This window comes from Talpa occidentalis, unplaced genomic scaffold, assembly GCF_014898055.3.
Source record: "Talpa occidentalis isolate TD23 unplaced genomic scaffold, MPIMG_talOcc4v2.1 talOcc4.16, whole genome shotgun sequence".
Classification (NCBI taxonomy): Eukaryota; Metazoa; Chordata; class Mammalia; order Eulipotyphla; family Talpidae; genus Talpa; species Talpa occidentalis.
The window spans coordinates 11,778,097-11,800,356 of NW_023601653.1; the positions used below are offsets into that span (position 1 = coordinate 11,778,097).

At 46.2% G+C, this 22,260-nt stretch overlaps 1 protein-coding gene across 2 annotated transcripts in view; it reads right to left on the reverse strand.

Moving 5' to 3' along the window:
• Positions 1-22,260, reverse strand: part of STAB2 (stabilin 2) — a 109,862-nt gene that overhangs the window by 41,438 nt on the left and 46,164 nt on the right. For both annotated transcript variants that reach the window (XM_037513759.2, XM_037513758.2), the window contains exons 21-38: positions 22,085-22,171; positions 20,296-20,407; positions 19,182-19,362; positions 16,509-16,602; positions 15,111-15,269; positions 14,504-14,599; positions 13,853-13,945; positions 11,220-11,267; positions 10,281-10,417; positions 9,734-9,848; positions 8,592-8,669; positions 6,459-6,557; positions 6,266-6,373; positions 5,917-6,048; positions 4,736-4,864; positions 3,904-3,960; positions 2,767-2,862; positions 1,266-1,461 (exon numbers count right to left, since the gene is read on the reverse strand). In XM_037513759.2, the coding sequence (XP_037369656.1) occupies positions 1,266-1,461; positions 2,767-2,862; positions 3,904-3,960; positions 4,736-4,864; positions 5,917-6,048; positions 6,266-6,373; positions 6,459-6,557; positions 8,592-8,669; positions 9,734-9,848; positions 10,281-10,417; positions 11,220-11,267; positions 13,853-13,945; positions 14,504-14,599; positions 15,111-15,269; positions 16,509-16,602; positions 19,182-19,362; positions 20,296-20,407; positions 22,085-22,171 (2,017 nt within the window). The remainder of the gene's footprint in view (positions 1-1,265; positions 1,462-2,766; positions 2,863-3,903; positions 3,961-4,735; positions 4,865-5,916; positions 6,049-6,265; positions 6,374-6,458; positions 6,558-8,591; positions 8,670-9,733; positions 9,849-10,280; positions 10,418-11,219; positions 11,268-13,852; positions 13,946-14,503; positions 14,600-15,110; positions 15,270-16,508; positions 16,603-19,181; positions 19,363-20,295; positions 20,408-22,084; positions 22,172-22,260) is intronic.

Here is a 22,260-nt window from a genome sequence, read left to right on the forward strand (position 1 = left end):
CTCTCAGGAAGCAAAGAGGCAGTGGAGATAGAACTGAGCCAGCTAACAGGTGAATCAGGATTTAGGACTGTGTGGCCAGGCAGGACAGTGCCCTAAGCAGCATGAGAGTGTCCTGTAGGAGTAGCTGAGAATCTCGGGTGTGTGGGAGCTCCAGGATGGAACCATGTTTGTTCCCTAAGAGTGGCTATCAGAAGAAGCAATTTGCTCTGGGTTGATATAAACCTGGTGCAGCGTTGCCTTTTCAGCAACAAAAACACCTGTTCTTTTGTTATGCAGCTGTGTCCTGAGCCTCTCTCAGATCTGGGTGAGAGCTAGGCATGCCTTTCTGGAAAAAAAGCTTTCTGCCCTGGGGGTTTGCAGGACCCCATGAGTGTCATCTCTGATGGGGTTAGGAATTACTGCACAAACACCAGCAGATCATTCTTCTAACTAAGGCAGCAAAAAAGAGCATGTGATTCTAATTATATAGTCAATGTCCCAGTGATAGCGATTCAAAGATAGAAGGGTATTTTGGGGGTCTGATTTGGACTTCCTGATGAGAGAGAAAACAGTGATACTAGGTCAAATTGATGGTTTTTAGTACAGTGTAAAAACATGCCTTCTTATCTCAGCCTCTCATGTCAACCTCATGACTGTGTGTCCCTGGGCACAAGGCATCCGGGTGAGAGAACGCAGATGACGTGGCTTGAATAGCTCACCATGGGTGTGGACGCAGCTAAAACATGTAGCACAACAGAGTGAGCTTCACCTGCAGCCAGCCTGAGACAAGAGCAAGGCTTTGGAGCCCGGCAAGGTGTGTATCTAAATCTCCCTTCTGTCTCTCGCCCCATGTGAGCCTGGGGGAAGTCTGTCGACCTCCTTGCCTTAATATCCTCATCTGCAAAATGGGTATAGCCCTACCCAAGTGTACAAGGTTCCCGTGTGGATCAAATGAGATCATATCCCCAAATCTGCTTCTTGTACTATCAGGCCATGTCCAGAACTGAGTGTAACTGTGAGGGCAGTACCCAAAGGTGACTACAGGATTGGGGGGCCCCTGGGGGAATGCTCGTGAACAGACTGGGGGGGCTGGGTCAGCAGGTTGGGGATAGTGACTGAAAGTGTCGGGACTCCCCGCTCTGTCAATTACATGGACGTTCTTACAATTCACGCAATAGCGGGGACCCTGGTGGCCTGGCTGGTTAGGAGCTAAAGCAGAGTTGCTCTTTTCTTGCACACTCTTAGTTGGTTTTGGGGAGCCGGGGCTGGGGGGCCAGGGGGCACACCTTGGTCGCAGTGGATGCCGTATTTGCCCTCGGTGCAGGTCTCGCAGGCTGTCCCGCTGAAGCCCTCTCCGCACTCACACGTGCCTGTGCCGTTCATGCCGTCCAGGCACACGCCGCTTCCGGAGCAGATGTTCTTGGCTCCTCCCGGGCAGGGCAGGCACTGGGGACCAAAGTAGCCGGCGCAGCATTCTCTCGTCTGAAATGGAAGGACAAGGAGGCTCTTCTACCTTCTGGTTTGTCCCAGGTCTGGAAATCCTGTGGGTGAGGCTGCATGTGCCCCTGGAGCTTTGGCACCACCTGGAAGGGTCGTAGATCCCCTGAGGACCAGGTGAGGCTGAGCAATTTCCAAGGGTGCCAGGGACCAGGGGGCTGTGCCAAGGAGGTAGGAGAGAGGGAAAGGAAAAAGAGAAGAGGATGAAAGAGAGAAAGATGGAAAGCAAAGTAAAGAATAATGCAATCGATGTGGATGGGTTGGGAGGAGGGGGTATCCGGGTGTGTGGATGGAGAATCCCTGCCCTTCCCCAGACCTGGGCCCTTAGCTGAGTGTGCTGTTCCATCTGGCACTGAAGGTGGGTGGCCAATGTGGGGAGGTTTAGGGCATTCCAGAAATTCCAGAAGGGAATCTCTTATAGTGTAGAGCTGTCTGCTTGGCTTGAACCTGCCTTTATTCTTTTTTTTTTTTTTAAAGATTTATTTATGCATACAAGAGCTGGGGTACAGGCCAGAGATGTGGGGGGTGAGAGGATTCACCAGAGACGGAGTGGGGAGCAGAACAGGTAGAGTGATGAAATACACTGCTGAGGGGAGCAGCGGGGGAGACAGGAGAGGTCTACTGTGCCATGTGGGTTACCCCCTGGCCGGCCGGGGATTGAACTCGGGCTGTAGAGGCTTTGGATTGCTTCACAGTGCAGTGCTTAACCCCTTGCGCCACCAGGGAGGTCTGAGCCTGCCTTTATTCTGAGTGCACGAAAACACAAAATCTCCTGTGACCCCAAGCTCTTCAGCTTAAGGAAAAAAATACCTCTCCTTTACTGGACAGGGAGAGGCTATGTCTAGTCTTCCAGGGGAACAAGCAGGACTAAAGCTGTAGAGAATATTCCTGGAGATTCCAAAGCAATAGTGAAGAGGTCCTTAGCTCTGGGGTCCTATGTTCTAAATGACTGGGTGCACCTTCCCTAGAGTAAATCAGTGATTTCTTCTGTCTCTTTCATTTGCAAGCACGTTCATAGGACATGTCACCTGCTGAGAACAGGCAGGTCCTCCCAGCCTCCCTGTCCCTCATTTTCTTCTTCATGCAATTGAGTATTCTGGTTTTTGACCATGGCTAACTCACAGGGCTGCCCGGAGTTTTATTGTTACCACTGCTACTTTGAGTGGCAATGATAGTGAGGAGGAAGAGGAGGCACAAGCATACATGCCAAGGCCTGTTGAGAAGTATAGCTAAGGATTCTACTTCCCAATGCTACAGTAATTAGGGGGAAGAGGACACCACCATACTCACAATGATGGTTTTCACACATCTTGGTCGGCACCCGATGAACAGGGATCGCTTGCCGTTGAAATACATGGTAAAGATACATTTCCTCGACTCGTCACCCTAGGAAATAGTAGTGCTTACATCAGATTTTCAGTTAAGAAAAAGTTTTCCAATATCTAAAAGCAAGTAGGACAAGTAGGTGGCTGGAATGTTCTGGAAAGGGAGGACGTTGACTTCTTGGAACTGCTTAGTAAGAAAGAAAACACAAATCCAAGGTTGGCTGCCAGAACACCAGGTGGCGAATCCCAAAAAATTATAACTAAAGGTGATGCTCTGTACAAGAACATTTCTCTAGAAGACTAACTCAACTTGGAAGAATTGTAGAGGACACCAGATAAAAATGTCCTTCCAGAATTGATTGATATGAGCCTTGGTTTCTATTTATTTATTAATTCATGTTCTGCCTTGTTCTGAGAAAGGTTTAAGGCTGGTTGCAAAGGACTGTAATATATAGGATTCACTGAAAACTCAAGTGAGAGAATCAGCATGGGTACCATTATCAACTACTGTTATCATGCGGTAGAAGGTGCATAAGCCTTTATCCTTGGGACCAGGGTGAGCATTATCAGTATCTGGTATGCAGGTGGGAGGCCAAGGTGTCAGAATTATTTTTACAATAAATAGCACAAGAAACATAGATTGGTAATTAATTCAAAGACATGTCTACCTCCCCCCAGTCTGCCATCTGTTTGTTAGAAAAATTGAGTTGTTACTTCAGCTCTTAAAAGGAAATCAGGTAGGTGGAGCCGATCTTTTCTGGATATAGTTTTGGAGATGGATTCTGTCTTCTTGATAAGGTTTCTTGCTCCTGTTCTCTGGCTACTGGGGTATGAAAAATGTTGAAGGTGCAAAATTCCTTCTTGCATTGTATGCTGTTGCTATGAACCCTAATTTCCCTTTATTAATTACATTTTGTGTTGGTCTAAAAAGGAACAGATTTGAGACTTTAGAAAGAAGCAGTCAATCTAAGAAAGTACAATTAAATCAAAACCAAAATGAAAGAATGAGGGCAGTAAAAATGAAATCTGTTTGAGATTTATTTTCCAGTTTGGATCTCTCTGGGATCTAGAAACTATTTATCAAAGCAGACAACGTACTTACCAGTGGTTTAGTTCCCAATGGGCAGATGGACCGGTGAGGACACTTTTCACACTTTCCCTTGGTAAAACACAGGAGCACACACAAAAAATTTCCAGGTTATTACTTTTTGTGCAACATAAGGCATCAGATATTCAGGGCTTGGAACTAAGGCTCTAGGACATAGAATTGAAAATCAGAAAGATATTAAAGAAATTCATCTGGTCGACCTCCTCAATGGACTTTGAGACAGCTTCTGGTCTTGGATGTTAGAGCACTGCTTTCTTCCACAACACTCTTCTGAAGCAAATAATCCTTTAAACATGGAGATCTCATCCTTTTAAATTGTAATGGCTTCAGACACTTGTGGCCCTGGGTTGTGACCCTCACAGAGGGCAGGGGTCATGCCTTAATTATCAGCCATGCATGCTCCGTGGCCTGAGATAGTTTTTGAAATGAATTTTGATGCTCTGTCAGGTTTCTTTCTTTTTTTTTTTTAAAAGGATTTATTTATTTATGCATACAAGAACTGGGGTGCAGGCCAGAGGTGTAGGGGAGGGGTGAGAGGATTCACCAGAGACGGAGTGGGGAACAGAACAGGCAGACTGACTGAAATACACTGCTGAGGGGAGCAGCGGGTGAGTCAGGAGAGGTCTGCTGTGCCATGTGTATATCTCCCTGGCCGGGGATTGAACCCAGGCTGCAGTGGCTGCAGAGAGCTTCATAGGTTGTGTCTTAACCCCTTGTGCTACCAGGGAGGCCCTCTGTTAGGTTTCTTACCAAGAGTCTTGTGCTTAAAAATTTTAAAGAATAAGAAGCCCTCTTCAGTTGCATCATTGGCTTGGATGTAACTTACTTGCACAATAGTAGTGTCATTATTGTCACATCGATTCTTCTGAATTTCCAGAACATTCCCCAAACCATGGATTACTCCCTTGTCAGTGGCAATGTTCGTGTAGTTTACCGGAGCCTCATTTACATAGAGCTGCAAATAGAGGGTTAAATGTGAATTTTTATTGGGATCATTTTAATCAAAATAGGAAAAATGGAGGTTAGAGGATGTCTATATGGAAATGACTTAGGTGACGTTGCCATATTCACCAGAACAGCACAGTTGAGACGTGCTTGGGGGAGGGGAGCCCGAGGAACAGTCCTGCATTCCGCACCATATAGACTGTGTGACCTTGTGTTGCTTTTCCTCTCTGAGTCTCAACTGTCTCTTTTGTGAAAGGAAAAGTTTGTTTTAGATGATCTCTGTGGTTTCTCTCACCCCTCAAATTAATTAGTGTACGAAAAATTGAAAAATTTCCAAATTGAAAAAATTGGAATCATGCTCATCCTATTAATTCCTATGGAAAAATGGCTTGGGGTGGTCCTGGAGGCGTGGACGCCTGCTGAAACCTGGACATGGAGGTGTCCTTTCAGCCTCTCTGTCCTTTCAGCATCTCTCTACCCCGTGGTTGATTTGCACACAAACCCCAGAAAAGCTAAGTGACAGCTCTCTAACAATAAAAATAACTAGCATTTTTTTTTTTTTTGAGAGTTTGGAGCATCATTTTCCAGTTTGTGGAGGCTGCTCAGAGGCCGGCCTTACCCCCTCTTTTCTTTGGGACAAATATGGAGTGTGTGGTAATTTAGATTCTGTTTTTCCTAGTGCATCCAGAAGAATCTCGTAGGCCCCTTCCTGGGGGGTAGGTTTTGTGACCAGGTTCCCGTCCATGGTGGAGACTGCTTGGGGACTGTCTACTGGGTTTGCTGGGAATCCCTCCTGAAGGCATCTATAGCTGCCAGGAGCCAAGCGTCAGTTAGGAACGGTTAGTGAAGCTGCGGGGATGGTTGCAAGGCTGACTACGGAGAGCATGATGAGTTTGACAGCCTGGCTTAATTATCACTTCACGGCGGAACGCAGACAGCTGTCACTGCTGATGAGACTTAGGAAGCTCTGGTGAGCTGATTCCATCGTGGAGGTGACGCCTCCAACGTGGATGGTGGGGGCTGAGACACTCACGCCTGGGTTTTAAGGAGGAGGCTTCGCACCTGGTTGTCGTGGGTCAAGAAGCCGAGGACATAGGAGAAGCCCAGCATGGTCTCCCGGTGCATGCCATTGTGAAGGTCATTCTTCAGCAGTTTTTCTTCCAAGATCACGTGATACCTGATGATGTCCTCCTCCTGACAACACACAGGACTGAAGGTCAGCTGGTCACCAGCCACTGATGGGCTGCTTCAAGGTGTTGGGCAGACAGTGTGGGGGTCACCAGTGCACTGTTGAACCAAAGTGCTGCCCGAGGCATCAGAACACAACCGATATGAAATCCTAAAGTGGGCCGTGAGACCGATCGCTTGGGAGAATTGCACATCTTCCCTGGTTCATACTCGCAATACCTACTAGAGTCGCAAGCTTCTTCTCACGCGTGTAGCTCTCAATGGCCTCGTTGTTTGGAGCAAACACCGTGTAAGCATCAGCAGCCTCGATTGCATTTGCCAGATTATATTGCTGTGGGGGGAAGAGATGAGCATGTGAGGCCTTTTCATGCCCACGTAACCTGAGCAGGGGTGGTACCTGAGAAGGTGGTACTTGCAATGATGTAGCCCCGGAAAATGGAATAGTCTGGCATCTGTTCCAGTCGGGTCAGCAGGTTTGGTAAGGAGCCAGTTAGACCTCTTTGGGGAACCAGGACCTGGGAAAGGAAGCCCCCAATCTTCTGTCAGCATGTGTTGGCAGGACTTGCTGCTCTCCAATATGACAATAGGTTCACGTCATGTAACAATATGTCACAGTGGGGACACTTACCCCAGGGCATACTTTGGTAAATTAAAAAATGCCACCCTTTCCTGTGAGAGTTTGCAACACCAGAAGGAGAGCAGAGCTTGAGGAGTACAATGGGCTGGATTTTAGCCCTGCTCCACCCCCAGGTCAAGCACCTTGATGCAGGTGCCGTCTGCATAGCTATTCATGGCACATCTGACAAAGGTGACCAAAGTCGATGAGACAAGTAGAGAGAAGGCTCTCCTGAGGGAGCAGTGCAACCCGGAGGCTAAGCAGAGAGCTTGACTGTGCTGACACATCCTTGAATCTTTTGTGTTCCTATAACATCTCCCTCAATCCTCTTCCTTCACCCCAAGGGGCCTCACTTGTCTCATTTGGGTAGTGAGGACAATACCACCCATTTTTTAGGGCTCCAAAAATCAGAGGAGATAATGAGATGCGTGATATTTGGCACAGTGCTGGGACCCCAGTGGGCTGTTAATCGTTCCAATTATTCATGTAACCCGAAGTGCCAGTGCTGATGAGGGGCACAGAAAACAGAGAGTCCACTCATCTGGACGTGCCATCACGTGGGTGTTCAGAACTGATTCCACAAGGCACACCTACCAATACCAAAGGGTGTCTACTCAGGGGATTTCAGAGGGTGGAAAAGAGAATAAAACCTACAGGTATTGAGGGGCCCCTGGAGAGCAGAGGGGCAAAGAGAGAGAGAGGGGTTGTTGTTCTCACGGGAAGAATAAGGAGACTTAGAGAAGTTACGTAACTTGTCCAAGGTCACATAGCTAGTGAAGTGACTGTACCCAGATTCTGTGTGATTCTAGAATTTACTCTCCTGACATGCTGCCATTCTAATATGGGCTGCAGCGAGATCAGGGAGGGCTTCAAGGAGGAGGGGAGATTTGAACTTGCCCCCTTGATAATTATACTCAGTTTAGGAGATGCGTTGAGGTGCCATTCTAATAATTAGGTGGTATACATCAAAAATGTAAAAAAAAAAAAGGAGAGGTAATTTCAGGTTTTTAAAAACATTTGAAAATCAAGATTTGAAAAGAAAATATTTCTGATAAATAATGTTACTTTGCATGATATGAAATCATAAACCCAGTATAGCTTCCTGCAAGTGACGAACCACTTGCTCAGAAATGGTGTGTCACTTAATGCCTCTTGGTAATACAAGAGAATTGCAAGGTACTTGCAAAATAATGTACCCAGGAATCTTACAAATAGACTTTTTTTTTTCCTGAACAGAAATAGTTGACCTTTCTTTGTAACTTAAAATAAAAAATGACTATATAAGTGCCAAGTAGAATAATTTTAGTTAAAATGCTATTAGTTAATTGTCTTTTCTAATCTTCCACCTTTCAAAAGTTTCCAATACACCCTAAATTCTACCCTTAATTTTGAATAATGATCCTAATATAGTAACTGAAGATTATAGGATACCTGAAAGCCCACTGATTTTTTTTCTGTTTTATACCTTTGAACACTACTGAATTAAAGAAAATGAAAATTTCACAATACTTTTCCCATCCTCTTCTGCTTCCCCAGCCCATCCTTTGAGGGTACAATAGTGAAAGGGGTTAATGGAACGGAAAAGGTGTGCTAACCAGGGGCCTTTCTCCTGTTCTTGATTGTACCTGTATATCAATTTCTGAATTCTATGGCTCTTGTGTGCCTTTTAAGGTGTCCCCATAAATAAGGAATATAACACTGTGGTCATACTTGACATGGGGTCTGTTGCAGAATAGGCTGAGTAAATGGCCACCAAGTCGGATTGCATGAGAAAGTCTCTAAATGACTTTAAAATAAAGGTGATGAAGCATGACACAGATTATTTTTATATTAAGGGGAAGAATTTTTTAAAAGACCCTGTACAGGAGGATAAACAACAAAGGGAGAAGAGCTGCTGAGATGTGCAGGGGTGCAGTGTATAGGGGGGCTGTACCTTGTCGATGACGTGTATCACTCCATTTGTGGCCACATTGTCCCCATCGACGATGGACGCTCCTTCGATTGTGACGTTCTGTGAATATGGACACAGAGGGGAGTGAGCAGCATGGAGCACACTGAGGGATTGAGATTATTTCTGGGTCTGCTACTTTTTTTTTTTTTTTTACTTTTTTATTTATTTATTTATTTTATTTATTTATTTTTAAATAATAAATTTTATTTTTATATTCCCCATACAATTGCAACCCCCCTTTCTGATCCCAATCCCTCCCCTCCCGCCCCCACCCCCCCAAAAGTGTCTCTGTTTCATGGTTTTTTGTTGATTCTGATTTTCACTTTCTTATAGTTATTCATTTTCCTGGTCCCTTATTTAAGTTTTCTAGATTCCTGCTATGAGTGAGACCATCCGGTATTTTTCTTTTTCTTTTTGGCTTATTTCGCTGAGCATGACTGCTACTTTTTTTAAAAAAAGATTTATTTATTTATACATATAAGAACTGAGGTACAGGCCAGAGGGGTAGGGGGTGAGAGGATTCACCAGAGACAGAATGGGGATCAGAACAGGCAGATCGACAGAAATACACTGCTGAGGGGAGCAGTGGGCGAGTCAGGAGAGGTCTGTTGGATCGAACTCATGCTGCAGTAGCTGGGGCAAGCTTCATAGTTTGCGTCTTAACCCCTTGCGCCACCAGGGAGGCCATGGGGTCTGCTACATTTTGAGCAGCCATGACCTTCACAGTTTTGGACGATGAGTTACGGTAAAGTGTGTTATTGGACATTGCACACCTGCACACTTGAAATGAAATAGTAGTACCTTCCCCTGCCATATGGAAGGCATTCTGACCTTCAACAAATGGTCAACAAATCTCCTTCTACTCTATTCTATTTCATGAAAAAAGGGAAGAGTTTTGCTGCTAGGCAGGGCCCGAGGGTACATTTTAGAGGATCTCTCTCGTTCTCTGTGTGAATATCTGTTGATAATTGTTGAAGATGGATGATGCCTGCCTATGTGGAGGTTCTGTTCTTGATCTATTTTTGTTCATGTTTGGAAATTTCCACAATCTCCAAAATTTTAAAAGCACAATAGGAACATAGATGATGTTTCCACTAAACAGACCAGTTGCTATGGCCACTTACCCCATCTGCCTTTGCCAGGTGTAGGAAGTTGCCCTGCAAAGATGTCGCCAGCATGTCAGAGGACGACAGTGCCTGCAGATCTGCCACTGCGTAAGAGCCAAGCAGCGTGTGGTGCCTAAGACAAGGGTACACAAGATAGCATTGACTAACAGTGCATGTGGTAAAGAGAACAGACTCTGGAGTTGGACCACCAGACTCAAAATATACCTCTGCAATTACCAGCTATAGACCTGTGGGTTACTTATGTAATGACCCTGTGCTCAGTCTCCACATCTGTAAAATCAGAATAACGATGATTTATATCACTGGGCTGTTGGGAGGATAAGGGAGTGGTAAAGTAGTTAGAAGAGAGCTTGGGGGCAGAGTTGACTGCCATGGTGTTAACTGTAACTATTCTGAGGAGGAGGGAGGGAGTGGAGACTCTAGAGCATAGAATGTGCTCAGCTCTGTGAACTTGAAGGCCCATGTGACTTCCCTCCACTTCCCTGAACTTCATTGACATAATGCCCAGTTGTATATCATGAAGAATAAAACAGATGATACCTACTTTATTAGGGCTGGAATGTTGCTCTCAGTCAACCAGAAGTTTTTCTCCTCTTGGTCCATGTCCTCTATCGCTTGTTGGGAAGGCACGAGGACAGTGAGGTTTGCGGTGGCTGTTAGCATGGGTTGCAGAGAAGCATTCTGATCACAGAAGGAAAAGAAAGTAGCCTGACTCATGTTCGGTCACCAACTGAGCTGACCTAGGCTGGCAGAAATGCCAACTTCCCAGGGGATGGAATTATCAGGGCTCCTGGGAAGGTGCCAGAAACCCCTTTCCTGGTGGTGAAGGCTTCATATTTCTGTCTGAAACTCATTCCTTTCCTTGAAATGTGTGAGTGTGAGTCTTGTCAAAAGACACATGTTTCAAATCAGGTCACACTTTGAATCATGAGCGCTCATTTTTCTTTAGTCAAGATGAAGAGTCAGGGAATAGTTTGGATAGGATCATGATGGAGCTGTACACATCTGTTTGAATTTGTTGAAATGCTTGTTTGCCCTCACTTACCCTAGACCAGAGGTTCTTAGCCCTGGTTGCAGGATAGAATCACCAGGGAGCTGTTTAAAATACACTGATGTCCAGGGCCTCCCCTGGTGGTGCAGCGGTTGAGCGCTGGGCTGCGAGGCTGCCCACAGCCTCTGCAGCGCCGGTTTGTTCCCTGGCCGCTGGCGAGGGTCCCACACACAAACAAAAAAAAATATACTGATGTCCAAGGTGAACCTGTTATCAATGAATTGGTTTCTGGGGTTGGGAGCCAGCCATGGATATTTAAGAGAAAAAATGTGTTCCGTCTGACTCCAGAGCGCTGTCAGGGTTGAGAACCATGGCTCTCGACAACTGCCCGCCCCACTTCTTACCCGCTGCATTTTCAGTTTTCTATTATTTGCAGTCCAAATCTCTCAAATTATATACATTTGCATCTTAAATTTCAACAAAGGTACTCACAGTTATCCACTGGTTAAATATAGCTGCCTCGGAGAGAGCTGACAATTCCTTATTCACATCGTTCAAGGGAGGGAGGGAGAGATGGAGAGAAGACAGGGAAGGAACAATGAGAAGCATCACCACAGAGCGTTTCTGGGCAGCACTTCACCTGCCCGGGCTGGGCGCGTTTTCCCTGCCCACACGAAGACTGCTCCAGCTAGTTGAATTCCCATGTTGCAAGAACCTCCCATTTCTTTCATGCTGAAAGGCTCACTCTTCCATAGTCAAGGTAAAGAAGTCATTCTAGAAACTTCTAATGAAGCAACAACTTATAGTTCTTCCAAGTCAGAATTTGGATTGGGAGAACATGACCTTCAACTCCATGGAGGGTCACAGAGCGCAGCCAGTGGACTCTCACAGCCCATGCTGAGCAGTGCTTGGACCAGGCAGCCATGGCAGAGGGGTTTCGGGCCGGGTTGGCCATTTTCTAGTTCCTCGGGCAATTACTTCATCTCTCTGGGCCTCAATGGTCCCATCTGTGAAGTGGGGTTAATAAAAGCTCCAACTCACAGGGCTGTGAATGAGAGGAGTGAGTGAAATTTGAAAATGCTTGCAAGCAAGCCATCATGTAGCACTGCTCTGTAAGTTTTAGCCACTCTTACTTTAAATTTATCTGCCATGGATTTGATAATACATGAACAAGTACACTGAAACCCCACAACTGGCACCAGGGTGGAGTCAAGGGAGGATATAAGGTGTAAAAGGGAAAAGGTGACCTTGCTCTTATATCACTTATAGTTGTTTTTTGGGGAGAAGTTAAATCTTGGAAGGATAAACAATACCGCCAATGGATCAGTGACATATAAATGTTTGAGAAAATTAAAAAAAAAAGCTTCAGACTTGGGGTGAAAAAGGACTGGTTTAATTTCTGAGCCTGCCATTCACTAGCTGTGTGATTTGGGGCAAGTCGCTTAACCTCTCTGAGAACTCAAGTGGCTTCGCTGAAAAATGAAGATGATGATTCCTTGCTCCTGAGATGATGAATATTAAATGCATTAGTGGATTTGAAAACATTTTTTTGAACCACAAAACACCATGAAAATGGCAATGGCAATCATTACATGCAAATTTAGCCCAAAGCAACAAATCTCAGAGCTCTCACAACTGCTTTTAGAGCATAGTTGAGGTTAGTCAATAAATGAGTCAATATTTGTTCCAAAGGAAATTAGCGAACTGGCAGGAACAAGCCCTGGGATGCTTGCATAATCCTTTGAAGGGGCTGCTCTAAGGAAGAGGAGCTGGACCTGTTGGAGGAAGGCCCAAGGCTGGGTCTGTAGGAGAAGGGACTGAGGTGCCAGGGAGCTGGAAGAGCGACAGCAAAGTGGGAGAGGAAACTGTGTGGAAAAAAGCGAGTTGGACTTGTGTGAAAATGCCTGAAGTGTCGCTGAGGATTTGAACTTCAATTTTTTTTTGTACGAAGAGATGAACATTGTAAAAGTAGGGCCCTAGGATTATAAGGTTTTAGGGAATGTGGCCCATGGACAGAGCAGAAAAAATGTTGGGTCTATACTCCATGGTCTGGCTGCCAGGAGAGAGCTCCTGAAAAGGCAGGGGAGGCCTGGGTCAGCCGATGCAGCCGCCAAGACTCGTGGGCTCGGACAAGGCTTCGTCTAGGAAGGTTGAAGGTCCCAGGATGGGTAGAGCCAGTGAGAGGAGGGGCAGAGATCAAAGCATGAGCAGAAAAAAAAAGTCAGTGATTAGAAAATTAGTCTATTTTTTTCTTTCATTTCAGCAAATATTCACAGAAAAGACAAACACCTAACCTCCAGAGTTCATAACCCAGGCGTGGGGGCGACAGGTAAAGGGATGCACGGTGACAATTTGGGGTGATGGATATTGACAGACATAGCAGATCCTTGAAGAAGGTTGTTTCATTCAATGTTATTACAACATTGATGTGAAAAGATACTGGTGACATTGAATGAAAGGACATTCTTTGGGAATCTGCTTGCATTAATGTTTCCATTAAAGTTTCAGTTTCCGAGAACCTGTCAAGGTTGTCACATAAGGGCTTATTCTAAACTGGTGGTTACGCTCTGGATTCTGCGCTTGAACAGCTGTGGGCTGATTTTCTCTCTCTAGAGCTCAGGCAAGTTTGTTTAGAGTCTCCACTGCCTCATCTACACAATGGTTGTAATAATTGCGCAATCTCAGCATGTTGTTGTGAGTTTCAGTGGGTGCTGTTACATATCAAGTCTTGCCTGGTACCCAGAAGGTGTCTAACACCCACCCCCAAAGACAGGCATAAGCATGGGGAGCCCTGGGGACCCATAGAAGCACCCAACCCAAACAGGATCCTCAGGGAGCTCTGCAGGGGCAAAGGACTCATCTGGGAAGTCTGGGAGTGGAAGAGGCGGGACAACAAGGAAGGGAGGCCAGGCCAGGACTGCTTGGTACACAGGAGGGGCCAAATAAAAGCTAGCCCTGGGCATCCTGTAGAAAATTGGTACCTATCTCAGACCAATATGGCACCTGTGAGAAGCAGTTTGCTTCATGTGCAGCCTCCTGGAGCTGCATGCTAAAGGCTCTGAGCCAGAGCTTTTATTTTAAGAAAGAGCTTGGTCTTTATTTTTCTGTTGTGGAGCTCCACTTACCACGGCTGCATTTCCGTAGCACTGAAGACCATCTCCTTCATAGCCCTCTTGACAAACACAGCTCCAGAGGCCAGAGGTAAACTGACAGGTTGCCTGATAAAAGGAAGACAAAGAAGTGGGTTCCTTGCCTGGCTGTCAGTGACACCTGTGGGACATCAGGCTCCATCAGAGGTGACAATGGCAGGCTCGGTGCTGAGATGCTAGAGGTGACACCTGCCAGTGCTGGACGGAATCACTCCTGTTTGCATGTTTGTTGCGGCTCTTATTTCCCCACAATTCAATGCTTTCTCTGCATCCTTGCCAGATTTAGCAAGTAGAATCCACCACTCACAGTTTAACCTCATGGTGAATACATTTTAGCGTATGTATGTACATGCAATGTTCTGAGCAATAGTTGGGGGACACTTAGGCTGAGCAATTATTCATTTAAACTCAGATCTAACCAACAGCTGCATTTTATCTAGCAACACTGTGTTGGTTCTTACAAGCTTCGAAATGGAGTGGTATTTGCAATAACTCTCACATTTTGCTTTGGGATTTCCTTCTGGAGCAAGAGAGATTTTGTTCATTCCTAGACCCAGATAAGAGATAATCTACCCTTTCTTTCTCATGTAATTCATTTTTTTAAAGTAAGGATAAAAGAAAACTCACCAGTGGGTGACAATTCCCAGTTTGTTCCAAGCATGAAGTTACTGGTTCACAGTCAATCCCATTGCCTCGAAATCCTTTCTTGCATTCACACTCATTCTATAATTCCAAGCACAGTCAAGAGGGTTATTAAAAACAACCGCCTTCCATTCCTTGCCTCCATGAGACAGAAAGACCAACTCTTATCCGGGCCTCCTGGAGAACAGCATAATGTCTCTTGCTGGTTATACTTCAGATTCGGAGTTGCTGGTCTCCAATCTATGTTCTGTTCCCTAGTTAGAGTTCCTGAGGCTATGTGCAAGCGCTGCAGAGTGCTACAGAAAGCTCAGGTGTGGTCGAGGCTGGTGAGGAAGGGCAGCTCTGGAATTACACAATCTAGGCATGAATCTTGAGTCAAGGTGCGTGCTCTGCATGATGTAAGCAAAGCACTTAGCCTTCCTGTGCCTCAGTTTCCTCTTACAGGATTGGATCAAAGTAGTATCTACATCATAGGCTTGTTGTGACCATTAACCATTTTCACTCTTACAAATGATACAAATGCTATAATAAGTTCTAACCAAACCAATTCTGTATTTTGGGGGGAAATCGATTGCAGGAATCCAGTGCCTACCTGCCCGGGGCCCACGTACAGACAGGTGGCGTTGTCATGGCAGCCGCCAGAGCTAGGCAGCAGGCAGTTGTTTATCTCCGAGCAATCCCGCCCGTTCCCTGTCCACCCCTGCTGGCATACGCAGGTGTGGGTCCCTCGGCCAGTTTGGAGACATTCTGCCTGCAGGAGAAAAAGGAGCAGTAAAGCCTCTGAAACCTCAGCCCCACTATGTGATTCTAGAAACAAAACAAAGGTTTCTAGAAACACGTGTTTTCATGGGGTACCATGGAAATGATGAAATGCACTTTTGCATGAGACCGATGGAAAGTATTGGATGATTGAAAGGGCAGGTTGCTTGTTGGCCAGCTCCTGACCATCGCTGTCATTTGTGGAGCCAGGGACTGTTAGTATTTTGTAGGTGTAGGTCACCAACTTGCGGAAGATACTGTTATTATCTCTGCTTTACAGGTTAGGAAACAGACATTCAGAGGTGTTAAGTAACTTGCCCAAGACCACACAGCTACAAAGAGGCCCCAACCCAGGTCTGTATGATGCTGGACACCAAGCTCCTAACCACTGTCCTCTCTGTTCTAACTCCCAGGCCCCTGCATGGCCACATCAGGAGGCTGAAGCACAGGGTGAGAGAGAGAGAGGGGTAAGGTGAGGCTGTGTGAGTGGGTGAGGCTAGCCCCAGGGGAGTCCACTGGGCTAGGGCAAGGCATTCATGTTGGGGTCTCGTCCTCAGCAGCAGGAATTTCAGCCTTGGAGAAAGATAACCTGGTTCCCTCTGAGCACCTCTGGCTGTGGGTGGACAAGGGGTGGACAGGAGGTGGGCAAGAGAGGGGCAGGGAGACTAGCTATTCAACTTTGGTGACCAATTGGGTGACCAGGTCAGTTGTGGGTGAAGATATTCAAAAGGTATTAGTGAAAACAAGATTTTCACTAATCATCTCCAGGGTTCGGGTTACACCCCAGACACTAATAGAATTTAGGGCAAGTCACCAACATCCACTAGCATCAGCTTCCTAGTCAATAAAATAGGGGTGTTGATATCTGCTCCACTGGGTCAGTGGGAAAACAATGGGATCAGGTACATTCGTGGAGGCATCCACCCAACTTGCTGTGCAAGTGAACAAGTAGAAACATTTGCACCAGGAGTTTATGCTAATCATCCCACTATCTGCTTCTCGGCTGGGTTTTTAAAGGTCCAAAGCCCCCTGCACACGTGGACCTGTCCCTGCCCCGCATGTGGATTTAGGCCATGCGTGGAGCTCACAGAAGGCCCTGGGCACCGTCTTTCAAGCTTCAGGTTCAAGCAAAGGGGCTTCATGTGCTGAAACCCCACGTGGCCTTTTGGAAGACCTGCCCTGAGAATTGCCTGAAACACCAGGCAGCTTGGAAATAAAGCCCAAGACTCACATTGTGGCTGCAGCCCCCAGGGCTGGACCCTCCACAAGGGTCGGTCTCTGAACAGAGGCTTCCGTCCCCTTCGTATCCGGCTTTGCAAACGCAGCTACAAAGAAAGGGCGCACACAATATCAGACCCAGAACCCCAGGCTCCAGCAGGCTCCGGCATGCTCCGGCCATGGCCAGAGGGCGGCAGCCAGGGGAGGTGGCTCCTGGCCCCACAATGCCCTTATGGGGGAGCTGTGTGCCACGTGGTCACCGGCTTCTGAGGGCTGCAGTCAGACGCCTGGTCGGAGTCCACGCTCCATCCCTAAGCAATCTCTGACCCTGGGCGAGTCCTTTAACCTCTGGGATACCTTGTTTTTTCATCTGAGAAAAGGGTCTGACAGCCTTATAGAGCGATGTCAAATGAGCTTTCCAGCAGGGCTCTTGCACCCCAGAAGACTCGGCATCTGGCAGCTTTTCTGCTTTTGCTGGGCAGGAATCTACCTCTTCATAATCTAGCTGTTCCCTCTGCCTCAGCTGCCTCTAGCTGTTGCGCTCTATCCTGTCCTGTGTGTGGCAGCTCACAGTGGCGATGTGAACTGGCTCCTTGTTCTTTCCTGGCCCCTCGGGGGTGTTTTTCAAATGGCATTCTCAGGTGCTTTATTCTGTTAGCTGACATCCTTCCTGACTCCTTGCCCTCTCAGATGCCCTGCTCAAAGTGTCTCCCCTGGGATACTATTCTACTAGATGAGATTTGTTCTTCCCGCTAATGTCCACTGAGGGCCCTGTGACAGGTGCTGTGGCAGCTCTGACCCCACCCCCATGTGACTACTGTAAACTCAGCCTTATGCACTTTGCAATTAAGAAAATTATTTTTCAAGGCTTCTGGAAGAACTAAATAACTGTAGGTCCTTGAATACAGTCATTTTGTTTGCTGTCATTTCATTATAATATTCATGAAGAAATAACCACGGTCCACGTTGAATGAGACAATGTTGATGGAGAATCTACTTTTGTGATAGATTGTTTTGCTTAAATTTGCAGTTTCCAAGAGCCTATATATGACATTATGTAGGATTTATTGTATTATATTTGGTGCTCAAAGGAATAGATAGCTCTGTTCCAATACTGTTTAATGTTCCAAAGTGTATAGAATATCTATGGGCCTGTGTAGATTGCTCTGTTCCAATACTGTTTAATGTTCCGAAGTTTATACAGTATCTACAGGCCTGTGTCAATAGTCTTTTGTGAGTTACTTAAGAAGTTTTTTGGCTCAGAAAAAGAAAAATACCAGATGGTCTCACTCATAGCAGGAATTTAGAAAACCTGAATAAGGGACCGGGAAAAAGACTAATTATAATAAAAAAAATTAAAATTAATAAGCAACTATAAACCAGAGACACACTATGGGGAGAGGGGAAGGGAGCAGGATCAAAACAAGGGGCGGGGGTGGAAATTGTATGGGGGCCATAACCAAGATGAAAATGTATACATTGTGCAAAAATGAGAAATGATGTAAAAAAAAAATAACAATTAAAAAAAGAAGTTTTCTGGCTAATTTTGATTACTCCATGATTTGTACATTTTGCACTGCAGTAGCTCCTACCTCTTTATGGAGATGCATTCCTGGCCTCCCAGCCTACTGTGTAGTGGGGGAGACAGGCCACAAGCAGTTAAGCTGACAAGTATATAATCACAAATTAAGTAAAGTTGTGTAAAAACCAGGCAAGAACTCCAGACATCCTCTGCCTTTCCCAAGACATTTTTTAGGTGTTTATTACCTTTGAACCAGATGTTCCTAGAGAGGAAGGTTTTGTCTAACATCTTCCCTGACTCTTAAGCTCACTGCATATATTTAGACAGACCACAGTGGTCCACTTACTAATGATCCAATTTTTTTGTAAAATGACTTCAGAAAGTTGAGGAGCTGTTAAATCAGACAACTCTTGGGCCTCCGTGGTGGCCTAGGGGTTAGTCTCAGTGCTATCACCACAGAGGCCAGGGAGCTGACACACATGGCACAGCAGACCTCTCCTGTCTCACCCGCTGCTCCTCTCAGCAGTGTATTTCAGTAGATCTGCCTGTTCTGCTCCCATTCTGTCTTTGGTGAATCCTCTAAATTTTTAAAAAAAATTTCGAAAAGTAAATAGATAAATCTTCATTTGCTTCCTATGAGCCATGATTGATGACTGAGCTCCTATGATGTGTTGTCCCTGGTGTGGGGTGCTTTTACATCCAGTTTTCTACTCTCCATAATTGTCCTCTAGGTAGACAACATCACCCTTATTATAAGGAAAGTGGGACACAGAGAGGGTAAGTCACTTGCCCAAGGTCACACAGCCGGCAAGTTTCAAAGCAGGGAATATTGAAATCTCAATGCAGAATCTCAGTCAGAAGTTTTCTCCACAGAAACCACAATGGCAACTGGAGAGAACAGGCATTGGTTTATGTAGAATTTATTTATTTATTTATTTATCTTTTATTTTATATAATTCTTACATCATTTTTCATTTTTGCACAATGTATGCATTTTCATTATGGTTATTTTCCCCACCCCCCTTATTTTGACCCTAATCCCTCCTCTCCTCCCCCACCCCCCACCCCAGTGTGTCTCTGGTTTGTGTAGAATTGAGATCTGAGAGCAGGGAGGGTCTCTTTCTATGCAACCCAGGGGCCTGGCTCTGTAAGGGTGGTGCCTACCTTGCTGTTCCGTTGCTGTATTCACAGGTGGCATGGATGTGACAGAACTGCACGTAGGGCCCACAGGCCACCGTCTGCTTGTGGCAGAATCTCCCTGCAGAGCCATCTCGGCACGTCCCGGCAAGGCAGGCCCCCTCACTGTCGATCCTGTTATCACAGGTTCCATCAACGCACAGACATTCTGAAGAAAAGACACATGGTCATTCAGGGCTTGGGGGACGCCAGGCTCTGATATATTAGTTTTACTCTATTGTTAAGTTTTAATCTTAGCTTACAAATATATATCTAAATAACTGCATTAAATATTCTATATAATGTTCTAAATAATATACTACCATAAGTATATTAATTGTATTATAGACTAATATAATGATGTATAAGATATAATTAATATCTGCTTAAATATGCACATGATGTCCTTTTGAAGAACACAAAGCATTTTCTAAGATTATATACCTTTTATTTTCAATGTCTATTGTAGAACTTTCTACATGTTCTGCAAGCTTCTGGACAGTTATGTCACTGAACTTAGAATAACAGCAACCACAGATGATAATAGTTAGCATGTTCCTAGTGCCTCCAAGGCAGGAGGCATTGTTCTAAGGGAAGTGCTTTCCATTTGTAACTTATCCTATTCTTAGGTCATTACTGTTATGACCCCCATTTAAAGATGAGGAAGCTGTGACCTAGAGGGGTGGAGTGACTTGCCCAAGGTTAACATTTTGCAAAGGGAAGAGCTGATGGAGAGGACTGCTTGAAAGCTAGGGAGACAGTCAGTTCCTAAGTGGGGAGCTATCACTTGAGGTACCTGGGGAGGACCTGAGGGACAGGTTTTCAAAATGCAGTCCTTGGACCTGCCTTATCAAGGCTCCCCTGGGAATCTGGTAGAATTTCAAATTCTCAGATTCCACCCTCAGATTCTGAGGGTCTACAGTCTCAGTAATTGTTGTGGGAGCGGCCCAGCCATCAGGCATGTGCTAGTTTGATAAGCAAGAGTTTAAGAAATGCCCCTGATGAGGGGCAAGCCAAACCAGTGGGTGCAGGACACCAGGCAGGTGACCATGCAGCAGGCCTTCTGGGGAGGAGTGGAAGGAGCTCAGGAAGTGCCACTTACTTTTGTCACACCGTGGTCCATATTTATTGGGATCCGAGCAGAACTGACACTGGGAGCCCTGGAAGCCGTCCTGGCAGATGCATGTCCCATTGCCGCCAAGGCCATCTACACACTGGAGCAAAGGGCGCTTAGGATACTGCTCACCTGCTCCTGAGGAAGACCCCTGGCTGCCCGGGGCTGTCAGGCCTCAGTCATCCGGCAGCTCAGCCCCAGCACAGGGGCAGGTCACTTCCTGGGGGCTGGCCGTGGGGCTCCAGACCACGCCCTGGGCACCACCGACCCATCTCAGGCTTCTGACTTCGAGCTCAGGCTCAGCCCTGCTTGACCTGACTGTTTGGGGCTCCGTGGAGAGTGCAGTTGTGTCGGGGCGGGTAAGGTGCTCAAACAGCGCCAACCTTTGAGGTCCCCAGCCAAGTTTAGAACATTAAAGGAAGTACTTGAGGGGGGCCTCTCTGGAGAACTGGGCCCAAACAGTGCTTAAGGGATGGCATGGCAGACACCGCGCCTCAGGCTGAAGGCTGGCCCTTCTCTTAGTCCCATCTGCTGTCTGTGACTTCAAACTGCAGGGCTTCTCCCTCTAGGGAGAAGCGCTTTTGCTGCCCACCTACCCAGTCCTTTCGCAGCTGCATTTCTACTGACCAGATGCATCAAAGTTGGGTGTGGAGCTCTCGCGACTGCCCCGCTGTGGTGGTCGCACTGGTGTCCCTGCTCTTGAATGGTTTAAGTTTGGCCGCTTCACTTTCCAAAGACCTACGTTAGTCCCAATTTTGCCAATCAAAACAAATCTGGGGAGGGGGCCTCCCCCGGTGGCGCAGCGGTTGAGCGCTGGGCTGCTAAAGCTGTCTGCAGCCTCTGCAGTGCTGGTTCCATCCCCGGCCGCCTGCAAGGGTCCCACATGGCGCACAGACCTCTCCTGCCATGCCCGCTGCTCCCCTCAGAATGTACTTCATCAATCTGCCTGTTCTGCTCCCCGCTCTGGCTCTGGTGAATTCTCTCACCCCCTGCCCTTCTGACTGTACCCAGTGCTTGTATAAATAAATAAATAAATAAATCTTAAAAAAAAAAAAACCAAAAAAAAACAAGCCAAATCTGGAGAGGATTTTCACTTTGACGACAGAAGGTGAAAAGTGAAAATAATGTGCAGAGTTTGTTTTGCAGCATCTCCAGGCTCCTGCCTGGGACCACTTTATGCTCTTACTGGATATTAATGTTATTTTAGGTTTTGTATATTATTTGGTAGGTTATCTTTTGGGCCTGGGAACGCTCCAATTTTTTTCCCACATAAATGAATGGTGATTGGTTCTTCATTTTCTGCTATTTCAGGTCATGCAAGAGCTTCAAACTAGATGAGGAAGTTTGGATCTTACCTTCCACTAGGTTTTGCAGATGGGTTAACAAGCAATCACTGAGCAGTGTTGTATACCTATTTTTTAAAGTATCATAAAATCTTATCCTGGAAAGCATCTTGGAGATGGATGCAGGCCCACCCGCTAGCTCTCAAGGAGGAAAGTGGGGTCCAGAGAAATGCGCTGAGTTGCCCAAGGTCAGGCAGACCAGTAATAACATCACTGAACCCCCTTCCGACCCCCTCCATCCCCACTGCCACAGCCAAGAATCCTTCTACTGTGGACACCTTCTGTCCTTTTAGCAACTGATGTGTTGTATTTCTACTGGGAAGAGCAGTTGGCTTTGTATCATTTCTTGGTTTAGTAGTTTTAAACATTATTTTCAACTTAAGAAAGGTCTACTTAAACCTTCACGAAAAAGCAGACACCCAAATCCTTGTCACCTGTCCATTTCCTGAGCACGGATTCAAGAATCCTCCTGGACACTGGACACACTCGGGTCCGTAGAAGCCGCTGCAGCACTTTGGTACCTGAGAAACAAAGCAGTGACCTACACAGAGCGCCCCCTCCTCCAGGAGATGCGTGTTCATTTCTGGGTTACAATCAACAGCATCAGCCT